Source organism: Homarus americanus, unplaced genomic scaffold (genome assembly GCF_018991925.1).
Source record: "Homarus americanus isolate GMGI-L3 unplaced genomic scaffold, GMGI_Hamer_2.0 scaffold4060, whole genome shotgun sequence".
NCBI classification, from domain to species: Eukaryota; Metazoa; Arthropoda; class Malacostraca; order Decapoda; family Nephropidae; genus Homarus; species Homarus americanus.
In genome coordinates, this window is record NW_024746161.1 from 9,907,115 (window position 1) to 9,921,583 (window position 14,469).

At 39.4% G+C, this 14,469-nt stretch overlaps 2 protein-coding genes across 3 annotated transcripts; one reads left to right on the forward strand and one right to left on the reverse strand.

Annotated features, from left to right (window-relative positions):
• Positions 1-8,583, forward strand: LOC121878984 (vicilin-like seed storage protein At2g18540). The gene is made up of 3 exons (XM_042385434.1): positions 1-101; positions 7,539-7,804; positions 8,225-8,583. The coding sequence occupies exons 1-3, from the start codon at positions 1-3 to the stop codon at positions 8,581-8,583; spliced, it is 726 nt and encodes a 241-aa protein (XP_042241368.1).
• A 2,967-nt stretch (positions 8,584-11,550) lies between these two features.
• LOC121879076 lies at positions 11,551-14,342 on the reverse strand. Of its 2 annotated transcripts, none has more exons than XM_042385574.1 (5): positions 14,142-14,342; positions 12,849-13,001; positions 12,527-12,673; positions 11,981-12,150; positions 11,551-11,600 (listed from the first exon to the last, which is right to left on the reverse strand). In XM_042385574.1, the coding sequence occupies exons 1-4, from the start codon at positions 14,197-14,199 to the stop codon at positions 12,017-12,019; spliced, it is 492 nt and encodes a 163-aa protein (XP_042241508.1). In that variant the 5' UTR covers positions 14,200-14,342; the 3' UTR covers positions 11,551-11,600; positions 11,981-12,016. The 2 variants fall into 2 exon arrangements, with proteins under 2 accessions (XP_042241508.1, XP_042241509.1); XM_042385575.1 differs by lacking the exon at positions 14,142-14,342 and adding an exon at positions 13,093-13,197.
• Positions 14,343-14,469: the final 127 nt, after the last annotated feature.

Here is a 14,469-nt window from a genome sequence, read left to right on the forward strand (position 1 = left end):
ATGCAGGTTGACGTCCTAATAAATTTAGTTCGAGAGCGTCCTGCTATATATGATCCCACTGATCGTAGCCACCGGGATCGTGATGTCACCCTAAAGAAATTGTAGAATTTGTCTTGATGGTTCACCAAGTCTGGGAATAAATGACTGAAGCTTCCAAAATTGGGTCTTTTGGTGTTGAGTTCATGCATCCAGATTCAGGTCCTCCTCTTGCGTTTACGACTCCAAATCCACAACAAAACAGCTAATTCAGCGATTGAATATGCGTCCATCCTCCTCGAAATCAGTCAGGGTACTGAGTCCTGATTGACTCTGGTTGACTCAGTCGGTGTGAACGGCAATGAGTCGAGTCAAGTCAAGTCAAATGACTTGATTGACTTGACTTGACTTGACTGGCTTGGTGTAAATGCAGCCTTAGAGCAAAAATCATCCAGTATTCTTTTAATTTTCTAAAGGTCTTTTTGGTGTCGTCTAGGTAACATTCTTACCACTCAATGTTGCACTTTTTGTTGTCAAAGGTCAATGGTCACTGCCACATAAAAACCCTGGCCCAGAGTTATTATTCGTGAATGATATGACTGTTTTTTCATTCTTCAGGCTAGTTGAGCAGTGACTCGCACGTGATCGTCCATGACACGCTCTTAGTATTGTTTATGCTCAAGCCAAGTAGGTCGCACGGCGTTTACATGCCACTTAGACGATTCCCAAGGATACGATCAACGATTTAACCTAACCTAACCTAACCAACTAGGTGGAATGGTGATGCCCTCCCAGCTGATCACTACTCACTCCTCGTCGCCAGGATTTACAGCAAACGTTTTTTTCACTGGGTACCAAGATTGCAATCTCTTCGATCGATGCAGTCAAACTCCATTATAAAGTTTCGAATCTTTTCTTAAACTGAAATTCAAATCTTACAAACGGTAAAAAAAAAGAGAAAAGGAAGATAAATAGGCGCAATCACAATCAACGGGCTTAAAATAATGTGTACATGAGAATGAATCTTTCCCTTACCGCCAGTCCGTATGGTCGCCTCACTGAGTATTATTGCATTAATAAAAAAAAGTGAGTATTATTGCCTTTATTATTTTAGGGAATCATTATTATTTCCTTACTTATTTTAGGGAAATTTCATCCATATTTACCCCTCCACATTCTAGGAAGTTAGTCAGTATTTTCCCCCATCTTTATTTTAGGGACATTGATTTTACCTTTTACTTTGGAGAGTTATAACCTGCCTGGCATGGGCTATACGGGAACTCGCGCCATGATTCACCTGTATATAAAGTTCCATCTCTTTTTGTTCTACCTCTTATGTAAAGTTCTGCTTGTTATATACAATTTTATAATAAACCGAAATGTAAATTGGTGGTACAGCGGTATTGTGTGTATCTCTCCAATCTGTCATGTGTTCGAGGCATGTCTCAGACACTCGTTAGAAGGGTCTTATCCAATGTGACCCGTGTTAACATCCTCTAAAGTCTAAACAGAGCATTATAAATCTTACTTTATTACTCGGCCCAGAGCTTGAGTGTGTGGGCAAGATGTGGTTTCTGTCAGAAACTGTCTGGCGTACCATTGATCCCGACGGCGTTGATTTGCTTGGTGAAAAATATACAAGTTCATACGCAGGAGTGTTCAACAGAGGTGGTATATATTTCGCTGCCCCCTCAGGCGTTCCATCATATATCAGCAATAGTATTTGTATATTTGTCGTGATATCTGGAATTAGAAGACAATAGATATGGTCGAAGTTGATCGCAATAATATAAACATGCACAGATGCCACTCGGCTTAAGATTTTAAATCATGTTAGTTCCCTGTTTGGCCACGAAAATTGGCGCCGCCAGTGTGGACGGCCACGGCACTGCCAGAAACACGTCAACACAGTACGCCAGTGGATCGCGTTAAACTGTCTCTCCACCATGGATCAATCCGGAACCGGGTAAGTTAGCATTTAAAATCGGGAAATTACTTCGTTGCGACTGGCGTTTTAACGCACAACCCCCCAGGTGTTGAAATGTAGCCAAAAGTAGCCCCAGGTGTTGAAATATACGAAAAAGTAGCCCCAGGTGTTGAAATATACGAAAAAGTAGCCCCAGGTGTTGAAATATACGAAAAAGTAGCCCCAGTTGTTGAAATATACAAAAAAGTATCCGCATGTGTTGAAATATACGAAAAATAACCCCGGGTGTTGAAATATACCCAAAAGTAGCCCCAGGTGTTGAAATATGCAAGTAGCCCCAGATGTTGAAATATACAAAAAGTATCTGCATGTGTTGAAATATACGAAAAAGTAGCCCTAGGTGTTGAAATATATCCAAAAGTAGCCCCAGGTGTTAAAATACACATTGACAAATTTTTACGATAATATGGCCAATTTAGGGAATATCCCCACCACACTGGGCTCGAGTCAGAGATATGCGTGATTCGCGCCGAAGAACAGTTCTGTACATCCAAATACAATTATTCTGATAAAACACCCACATTGTATCTTATTACCAGATTTATATCTATACAACAAAACCTCTATTTAACGGACTATATGGAGAGGAAAGTCAGTTATTTAGAGGGACCATTAGATTTGAAACTCACATCTAATGGATTATATAGATATAAGTTCGTTATATGGAGGTTTCACTGTATATACGTACCCCAGAGAACTAATTCAATCTTGGTTAGGTTAGGTTAGGGTTGTTTAATCATTAGCTGGGCTGTTAATCTTCACATATCCAAGAAAATAATAGTTTGTAGTTTACTCAAGAGTATACATGAGGGGCTCCAAGCGTCCAGATGACAGTAAGATAACAAAACAAGGTGTGTCTCGTGACGTCATTCATACCTTTGTAAACGGCCACTTCCCATCGACCTCGTCTTATTGTCCATCTGCACTATATATACACGGGTCTATGTATTGTACCGTGTATCATCTGTATGGTCTATGTATACACGATATCTGCGTTGGTGTGTGTACAGGTATGTATGAAGAACTGTATATACTATCTGCATTGTCTATAAACACGCCAAACTAATTGTAATTTTGATTGACGATTTTACTGAATAAATCTATCTATTTATAAATCTATCTATCTATCTATATCTATCTATCTATCTATATCTATTTATCTATCTCAGGTAGCGTGGCGGACGAAGGCAGTATACACAGTACTCGGGGTGGGATCATTGGGCCTCCTGAATGGTCGGGTAGTGTGTCTGACGATGGCCTGGTGACGGTGTTGTTTATGCACGCGAGGGTGAGGGAGGGAGGGTGGTTGAGGGTGATGGTGAGGGGGAGTGGTAGAGAGAGGGAGAGTGGTGTAGGGAGGGTGAGGAAGGGATAGTGGTGGAGGGAGGGAGGGAGGGTGACGCCAGCCATTCTTATGATGGAAACTGACACGAACACACGGGCGGAGGGAAGGGGGTATACACATTATATAACAGGGAAGAACACAGAACTATATAACAAAGGAAGAACACAGAACTATATAACAGGGAAGAACACAGAACTATATAACAAAGGAAGAACACAGCTATTGAAGAAGTGAAAAGCTTGTTTAATTCACTATGAATAAAAAAGACGAAGAGGATGCGTGATTTAACTGAGTAATAAATGTGGTTCTATAGTCTACACCATTATATATCTTTATTGTGTATGTGACTAGGAAGATGTGAGAGGGAAGGAAGAGGAGAAAATAAGGGGAATGAAGGAGATGAATGATAATGATAAGAATACAACTGAATATGATATGCTGTCAGTATATGAAGCGTGGCATAACTGTGATGTTTACGGAATCGGTGAGTCAGTTTTTCCGCGAAGTTCTCAGGGTTTCTGTAGTAATTTCTTAGACCTGGGTACTGAACGTGTGAGATCCATCTATCTATAGTGTACATGTCAGACCAGCCATAACCGAGTCCTCGTCAAAAAATCAAAGCTAGATCTCGTGGGATTTTGTTTTTTCAAGAGGGATTTTGTTTAGTTTCTGTCTGGTGTAATTTTGATCGTATTTTGGAGGTGAAGAATAGATATAACATGGAAGCTATTTATCGCTGTAATTAATATTGATTTCCTATGCTTGACGGTGTATGAGCTACGAAGGTCAACAAGTACAGCTGTGATATATACTGCTATTAACTATGATAGGAGGGAGGGTGGCAGTGTACTGTACTCGGCTCAAACACATCAACACACGGCCTGGGAGTCTTAACAAAGCTACTAACGGTAATTTTTTCCCCTAACTGGAGGTATAAAATCTGCCTCACTTAAGAATTCTCCCAGTTAAAACAAGAAGTAACTACTAAAACACACAGCTGGTGGCCCAAGAGCCTCCATGCTAACATAGAAGAACAAGACCCGCTTTACACATACCTGTACATGTGTGAACAAATAACACCACCATCTAACAAACATAAATTAACACCCATTACACCAATGAATGCCTAGCTAGCTTAGCTTCATCTCCACCCTGTGTTATAACGAATAAAATTTGTGAAATTAAAAAAAAAAAAATCCGAGGATATGAGGAGTATTTTATCAAATTAGATGAGTAAATAGCAACGAACGATGGCACCTGATTGGTTTATTTGTTGACCAACACGAGACGTGATCGAAAAGAAAGTACTGTACGTGAGAATCAGAATTAAAGTTGGATGTAAAATGTTTGAGCAGGACAAGACTTTAGACGTAGCTTTTTACAGCATTACAGAAGGAGTGTTTGAAAGATTAAACTATAGTGACTCACTGACTATTTACAGGATACAGGAAATCACTGATAACCTCACTAAAGATGATACCGTCTTGATGGATTCACTCCTAAACTCGCTCATCAAGGGACATATTACATGACGACGACATTTTGAACCCCTTTGAAAGACTTCTGTATGCTGTTGTTAAGAGCTTTCTGTTCAACGCTGTGATTGTTTTGAACTGCAAACGTATTCTTATTGGTCAGCTGATCAACCAGTCAGATGCCTTCTCTCGTCACGAACTACCTAGTGTGTGTGTGTAACAAGGATGGAGCTTGATATTGTACAAGTAGCAGTTCACCCCAGCTGGCCTTGTTGTGCCTAATAACCTCTGGAATATACTAAAATACATATAATGATATATAATAATACACTTAATGGCCACAAGCTATCAGGTATTTGGTCAGCGTCTACACGATACAGAAACAGTAAATATATATATCAAAAAATGACAAAAATAATTCAATAATCCGTGACGTAGACCTCCCTGACTCACGCCGACATGACTCGCGCTGCCGACGAAGGTTAGGTTACCACAACAGTATAAATATTTTTAACAATCATTTCGTGTCTCGTTAAACGCATCGTGTGACAAAGATTATAATTAAAACATTCATTGATTCAACATAGCGTATCTCAAACACTCAATGATCGATGCTGGTGTCAATACCCTTCGATTATTTCCTCTCCGTTTGGTGTCGTAAATCCATGTGCTTTTAAAAACTCCATTAGTAAGGAGTATCCGACACACTATGTCACCCGATGTATATAATGAAGTAAAGAAATACGACTTCGTGACCGTTCTTATTTTGTTTTAGTGGTTGTCGTCAGTGTAAGTTTATTGCATTGAATAATGTATGATATGAGCGTTGTTATACTTGTTGTAATCGAGTGAATTATTCTTGTTTTTGCCGGTGTGTGTGTGTGTGTGTGTGTGTGTGTGTGTGTGTCAGAGAACTGGTTACCTAGCTTCAGTGACAGTACTAGGATCCCGCTTCCTCTATCAAGGAATAAAATATTGAGATTGAAATTGAATTACCTAGCTCTGATAAAACTCGTCAGGTTAGGTTTTACTGTTAATTTTCGATGCCAATTGTACTATAACTACACGAATCAAATCATCCATAAAAAAAAATACGCTCAAGGCCCCATACGTCACCGCCAAATAGTTCTCAAGTTTAACACAATTCACAGTTCAGACAACGACCCAGTTCTCCCAAAAATTAATAAAGACTCCAAGAATATCAAGTCACTGCCATGAATTCTCTTATATCATAGAATTTCTATACTAACAAAGGCCAGATTGTTAAGACGATTAGATTAATACGGCGCATAAATAAAGCCGTAATTTGTTTAGTCATCCCTCGAACGCAACAAGCATTCTCCTTTAGTGAGACGAGTCCGCGAAGTAATAGGCTGTCGTGTGGCTCGCGTGACGGACTTCTGAGGGAGGGAAGGGGTTTGGTTGGGGTGTGGAAAGAGGGGAAGGGGGCAGGTAAAGGGGGGAATGGGGGAGCTGAGATGGGGTTCAGTCGGGGAGCGTCAGGTAAAGGTCAAATCTTTGTATTTGAGTCTTCATACCCAAGGGTTTAACTCATCGTTCTCACGGGTTTTGTCATCCTATTCAAGGGGGTTAAAGCTTCGTACTCGCAGAGGTTAAGTCATCAGTGGCGGCTCGTGAAAAATAAAATGGAGGGACTGCAAGCCTCACACAACAGTAGGATACACAAATTTGACCTACCTCAGGTATGAGTTGTAGTTGATGTCCACGAATTCCCAGGGCATGGTAGAAGTGTTGGTGGTGATGGACCAGTATTAATTGAAAATAAAGTCGGCGTGTCTGCTCTTCGATGTAGCAAAATTGTTTATTACTATTTCATTAAAATCCTTTATTTCTGTTATCATTTTATTTTCAATGGATATCACTGCTAAAGCAGACAGTCTGTCATTCTGATAAACACTCATGTTAAACTGGCGTGTATATTCTTTGTTCCTGCTTGTACTGTTCTGTTGAATGGATAAAACTGGTGTAGGTCTTCCTCTTGCTTTGATTTCAGTCTTTTCATTTAATGTCAGCTGGGAAAAGTTGATGTTTTGCAAATACTTCACTCGATTTTCCATCGTCAAAGGGTAATTAAAGAAAGCACGATTTAACCACACCGTCCACACGTAATGTAAACACCAGACTGAGCGGCGCCAATTAATAACAGACATGAATCGTACAGCATTGACAGCAACTATGAAAGTAACTTAAATTTTGGTCTGATTTTAATGAAAATTCACTTAGCAACGTATTGAAAATAATTAAATAACATATAAAATGATATATTTGTTGGTAGTGTATTATTCAGCTGTCTCTCTAAAGGAATCATACGCCTGGCAGTGAGTGTCTGGGGGGACTGCAGCTCTGCAGCCCTATGCACGAGCCGCCACTGTAAGTCATTATACTCATTGGTTTAAGTCCGTCTTATTCACGTGCTTAAGTTTTCGTACTCGTGGGGTTAAGTCACTTTCATCATAGAATTTAGTCATCGTGCTCACCGGGAAAAGGAGCCAAGGGTTTAATTCATTGTACTCTTCGGGTTAAAGCAGCGTACTTTCGAGGTTTTATCATCACACTCGGGGTTCATTAGCTTCAGCTATCATACTCAAAAGATTAATAGAAAGGAGATTGACAGACAGAGGGAACGTTACAATCTGACATAATTTTTTACATGTAAATAAGATAAATATAAAATTGCATTCACGTTTTGTCATGATACCTTCTGCTAATCATTATTTTTTGGTGTGTGTTGCAGCAAGATGATGCCCAAGAGATATGGTGAAGCTGGGAAGGAACAGTATCTTGCAGAGTACATCAGATACCGACGACTGAACGGAACTAAGAAAAGTAGACCGCCGAGGTTAAAGCCACTCGACACGAGCAAGAAATCGAACGCTGACAGTGATGACAAAAAACAAAACACTAGCAAGGGGGACTCAACTAAAACCGACGACACGGCAGCCAAGAAACGAGAGGAGGAGAGACTTAAACAGGAGCAAGAAGAGAAGAGAAGGAGGGATGGTGATGACGGGAGAAATACAAATGGCGATGACAAGAGGCGGGAGGAGGACGATGGGAGGAAAAAGGAGGAAGATGAAAGGAGGAAAAGGGAGGAAGATGAGAGGAGGAAGAGGGAGGAAGACGAGAGGAGGAAGAGGGAGGAAGATGAGAGGAGGAAAAGGGAGGAAGATGAGCGAAAAAAGAAAGAGGCCGATGAGAAGAGAAAGAAGGATGAAGATGAGAGGAGAACGTGGGAAAAGGCAGAGATAATTAATAAAGAGGATGAAGAGAAGAAACGAAGAGAAAGTGAAGAAAGGAAAAGGAGAAGGGGAGAAGAAAAAAGGCTCGCAGAAGAGAGAAACAGGCGGGAAGAGGAGAGGAGACGGCGAGATAAAGAAAGAAGGAGGCGAGAAGAAGAAGATAAAAGGAAACTGGCAAGAGAAGAAGAAGAACGCAAGCGCAAAGAAGCAGAGGATAGACGTCGAAAAGGAGAACAACGGCGCAAAGCGGAAGAGGAAAGAAGACGAGAGGAAGAGGAAAGGAGAGGTCGGAGGCAGGTAGATGAAGCAGGGAAACGTAAGCCGCAGAGTCAGAGTGCCTCCAACGGGGATGGGAATAACCCTGGAAGGGACGGCGACGGGGTCAGGAGTTTAGATCGTAACCCCAAAAAGACGTATTCGGAGAAAGTGACGGAGGTAGAGCAGGCTGACGATTTCCAGGACTTCTGGAAGTGGATCCACAACGGCAAGAAGGACGACTTCGGGGTGTCAAAGAAGCTCCTGTTGCTAGAAAAAGACTGATTGAAGCTGTTGAAAGTTATCAAAGAAATGTAAGCTTTATTATTCTCGGTGTATGATATTTGTTAATTAAAGCTTCAATTACATAATTATCTGTGGCTGATGGCGGTCATCTAGGAATTTATTTACTGTGACTTAACCTACAATCAGTTGCTGAATCTGAAACTCCTGTCTGATTCCTTGACGTGAATGAGGTAGTATTTACCTTCTCGACCCTCAAAATATTATTTTATTGATGAAAGGCATGTAATATATATTTATAGCGTTATTGGAAATTAGTTCATATATGATAAAATGTGTCGTTTCCCATAAGAAATCGTTTACATCAGAACCAAACTATCTTCAAATTACGGTAGTTAGGTTAGTAATTACATTAGGCATTTGTAGTGTATTAATATTGTCTACCCAATAAAGTAGCCCTACTTAGCGTGACATATGTATATAATAGTGTGTGTGTGTGTTTGTACACATGTGGATATAGATATCAACAAAGCTGCACGGTTGTCAATCTGTGGTTCTCCCCCACCCAGCTGTATGGCAGCGAGACATGGGTCACATAAGGAGATACCTCAAGGCACTCGAGAACTTTTAACAACATAGTCTATGTCTCATCCTCCAAGTCCGCTAGGAAAACAAAGAGGATAATGCCAATATCCTCGCTTACACGCAACTGTAGGAGCTTGCCTGCTCTTTCATGTTACCTCTGTCTCCCAGCAAATCTGCCTGTCTGTTTTTCTGTCTCATAACTGTCTCTATCTGTTCGTCTTTACCCATCTATATCTGTGCCTTGTCTCAATGTTTATATTTCCATTTGTCTGTGTATCTAATTCTCTCTCTCTCTCTCTCTCTCTCTCTCTCTCTCTCTCTCTCTCTCTCTCTCTCTCTCTCTCTTTAAGTCTTGCAACACACACAGCATCACTAGTGTGCACAGTGATGCGTGACAATTCCTTTGTTCGAGACAGTGGCTGGCTATGGCCTCGTGCTACTATAACGCCTTCTGTCACCAAGTGGTTTCGAAGACTAAGCCATCCTTCTATACAGGGTTGATATTTAAAAAAAAAAAGTTCGTGCAGTGAATATTCCTCGACTAATGATGTAAGAGTATGACGAACCTTTTGACGTAGAAACTATAAATTACATCCAAAATTAATGTCAGAAACAGAGTTAAGGTAGAGAATCTTTTCCATAGGATCTGTTAGTGTAATCACGTTTGTTTGGTAATAACCTCTTAATGAGGACTCGTGGTTGAAATTTCGCGCCTAAAGGGTTATCGGTCAAATGAACGTATCAGTGTAATGTCGTTGATATTTTTGAAAGTAATTTTAGTTCTTAAGTTTAAATCATCCAATCAAGGAAGGACTCTGTAAGTGTGATCGTGTAGTGATCGTGTACAAAACTATTATTTCTTGCTTGTAGAATTCGTAATCTAAGAGTTTAGTATTTCAATGATAGCCTCAAACTAGCTCGCATTACCGGGTATTCATTATATGAATACTGTGTGACGGACAATGTAGCCTAAGAATTGTTCCAGACTATCACCGTAGGTAGATAACCCTTATATTTAATTAGACTAAGAAAAAAAGTACGATTTTGGAGGATACGAACCCGTTAACTCGTGTGTGTGCGTGTACGGAAAATATATTGTGCATTTTCAGCTATTCATATGTTATATTTTGCTATAAATGCCCACCTCGTGACTTAATTCCTAGCATTATGGTCCCGTACATTGTAGAGATGATAATATATACACATCCTCCAATTAGGTACAGTGCATCATCCCCTCCGCCCCGCCCCCCTCAGGGTAGAAGAACACCCATCCTCTCCCGCACCCACAGAAGGAGAACAAGTACCCTCCTTCCTCTATTGAAAGGGGGGAGGGGGGGGGTATTAGAAGCATATTTGAGTGCCGTATCAACTGTTGTTGCCGGGAAGTGAGTGTACAGCGGTGGACTGAAAACAAAACACCATTACTCTCACCTCCACTACTACCACAAACAAAGAGCTGGTGTAAGTTTTAACCAGTTACAGCTTCTATTGACGTATATGCACCGGTATATTGTGGTTGTCTATAGGTATGGGAACATGTCAGATTCAAAGGAAATAGGCTACTGTTTTATGGCGTCTGTGTGTGTACGGGAGACAATTAATAGTGGTGTCATTGAGATATTATCAACGTCTCCTGTATATATATATATATATATATATATATATATATATATATATATATATATATATATATATATATATATATAGAGAGAGAGAGAGAGAGAGAGAGAGAGAGAGAGAGAGAGAGAGAGATATTAATAGCTTCTATACACACCTAAGAGTATATTTATCTCTTTAGCACAAACCAAGGGATATCTGTATACACGTAGGGATATATTAACTGCATGTCTCCTGTATATAATCAATCTATCTCCATAAAACCGTATCATAAACACATTCTACAGTATTTTCTAAGTTAATATCTCACTCATATTAACTTTTACTATACTGTACTAAAATAATTTTCAAACGCACTTCGATTTACCCATCCATTTTGTCTGTGATAATTTACTATAAACTACTTTTATTACATGACTTGTTTCCTTATTCCTTCCATTCGCAGGATCTTCGAAGTCAAATTGAAAAATAAATAAATGCATTTTTATTTGACAAGAGAAATTTTATCGATACATTGCCTTGGCTCATTAATATCAGGATATATAATAAACACAGTGATATATTCTGTAGATATTCATCATAAAGTTTTCCTTAATATCTTGATACAATAAAAGTCAAATATAAGGAAAACAATTAAAACAAGTATATAAACTATTGTCATGACCCAAACTCCATTACAAAGACAGGCTGACAGGAAGTAATCCCTGTAGAAATTCACCTCTAAAGCGGTTGGCAGTGAGATGACAACACAGTAGTGACCGGGAATGGCCAAACTAGGAGCAACAAATTTTTATATATTTCTTTTTCTTTTACGGGATTAGTCCACCAGGCCACAGGTCAATGACTTACATCAGGGCCTGGGGGCGAAACAAAATATAAAATGATAAAAAAATTAATAACAAATTATAAAATATATATAATCAAATATAATAATAATAATAATAATAATAATAATAATAATAATAATAATAATAATAATAATAACAATAATAATAATAAAAGATCAAGAGTGAGAAATGATATACTGTACAGGAGTACGTCAAAGTAAGAGAAACAATTGAAACCCTGCCATTGAGTGTACAGTTTTTGATTACAATATCAAAGCAAATGTGGTGACAACAAAGAGCTAGTTCCTGGGAAGGCTAACATGGTGTTATAAAGTACTAGTTGCTGTCGAAGCTGGCAACAATAAGGTGAAAACAAACCCAAAGACTATATACTGTATCTTTGATCAAACCTTTGTTCGTGAGAAAGCAGATGTGACAACAACCCCTTAGTTCCTGGGGAAGATGGCATGAGCGGCGGCTGTCAAGAGGAGACCAGAGTTGATTGTGGCTGAGGCCGGGCAGCTGTTACCAGGGATGTTATGAATCACGTGGCCATCGTCATCGCCACCTCCGCCGCCATCTGTCATGAGAACATCCATCAGCGAGTTTCTCAATAGGCTCAGGAGTAAAAGGGCTCAGGCAAGACCCGAAAACATTCCAGGTTAATGATGTAAGAAGTAAGACCACTGAAACATTTCCCACATTAGAGAATAGCATAAGGTACTGTGTATAGACATAACTAAGTTTGTGGCTTTACGATATACAGCTCTGGGTCATAAAATTTCCTACGATCATTAGTCCTCGTAAATGATACTGTAAAAATACAACTACCTGGACGACTTAAATTAAAACACAAAAATGACTTAAAAAAAAAGCAGCATCAAAATTAACACCGAAACTCTACCTTAACTATATACCTAAACTATATATCATTAAAGAACTGTTGAAGCAAATACCGTTAAGGGGTTTGTTCCCTGGTCCTTTGTTGCACTTAGGAGTGTCACAGTAAGTCTGGTAGATCATGAAAGTGGAGTCTGGCAGCTTATGGAAGCCATTTTTAGGGCAATCCTTCTGGCAAGAGCGGGAGAAGGATATTACCTTACCTGTATGAGGGAAATAAAGAACGAACATATGATAATAGTTAACATACACGTAGAAACTAAAATTATAATGCTGAAAGAAGAGAATCTGAGACGAATTAAACTATATTATATAACCCTTTTGAGGACGGTGGTTTAAACTTGAACCTGGAGTGTACTACTGTTGGAGAGGGCATACCTTTTTCCTCTAGGTACTCCTGCCGAAGGATGGTACAACACATATTGTCGCCTTGTTTACAGTTGGTGATGGGCGAGCCATTCACCACATCAGATGGGTTGTTCACGCATGTCAAGTCGTTCATATTACTGACGCAAGTGTAGCACTCGAGACCTGGGGAGAAGAGAACACCCGTAACATACCTGGGAGGTAAATAATACAGCTCTAATTTACGTGATAAGACAATAATACAATTGTAACTTACCTGGGAGGTCAATCATACAGCTCTAATTTGCCTGGGAGGTCAATAATACTCCTTTAATTAACCTGGGAGGACTATAATACATCTGTTATAACAAAAATTGATGCACACAAAGTGCCACCGATAAACAAGAGAGACATAACTACTAATTGTCTTATCAGTTGTGTCTTGTGTGCATGTGTGTGGTGCAGATAAGATTAAATCGGTAGTGATAACGGCAACAAATGATAGCACCTGTGGTATGGTTCTCAAATTTCGCTCTATAACCCTTCTAATTGGTTAACTTTAGCTACGACACAAAGAGGGATTTTCAAAGGATTGTTGGGTAAATTTATTCTATAACTAAAGACTTCAGAACACGGTTAACTGGTTTACTTAATAAACTATTTCCACTAACCCCTTCGCTACTGGACGCCACTTTTAATATTTTATTTGGCTAATGCCGGATGATTTATTCAGCACGTCACGCTCTCGCTCTTTCTCCGTGTTCGGTACCCTATGTGAAGCTTCCCTTGTTATATTTATAATCAAATTTGCTGACTAAAAAGGTATTTTGTACACAAATGACTACCAAACAGTTTATTAACTTTCTGATGAAGCTATCAAAACAGAAACAGCATTACAACAACACCGTCAATGGCATAAATACATTGATAGTTTTCTCAGAGTACTGTATTTATAAATAATTACGTACAGCCAGTGTTTCCTCACTTTGTCGTGTACAGGAGAGGCTGGTTCTACACGCATTTTTTTTGTCAATAACTGATAAGGTTTTGTCGCCATATAGACATCAAGTGTCATAGAAATGTGTTTTGAAAACTAGTTTGAGTTAGGAATGGAATTATAAGCACATAATCATGCTGTGGGCAAAGTTAACTGTCCCGTCTTTTTTATCCCTCAACAAGGAGGCTGATGATATATACAGTAGTAGATGTTTTATACGTTAATATTGATCATAACAATACTGTACCGTGTTAAGAGCTATCACCCCCTTACATAATAACAGTAAATGGCTATAAACGGACTTGTTGGACGCTGAACAACTTCCTTACCTTCACTCAGGGACACAAGAACTACCAAGGCAAGGAAGTAGACGAGAAACCCACGCATTTTGTCTGTTGTAGTGCTGTCCTTAATCTCAAGTCGCTTACAACCACTTATCCAAGTACATAGAAGTGTGGAAGAAGCACCAAATAGAGTGCTGGTGTGAGGGAGGTGTGGACGCACTAGGGAACACACATGTACTAACTAAAAGTGTTCTTCCTACCTCTTCCCCTTCTTTGGGGGTTTCTTATCTTATCATATCGTTCTATCGCTCTAAAACGCCATGTAAGGGAATCGTCAAAATACTAACATTTAATTTATATCAACTTTGACATT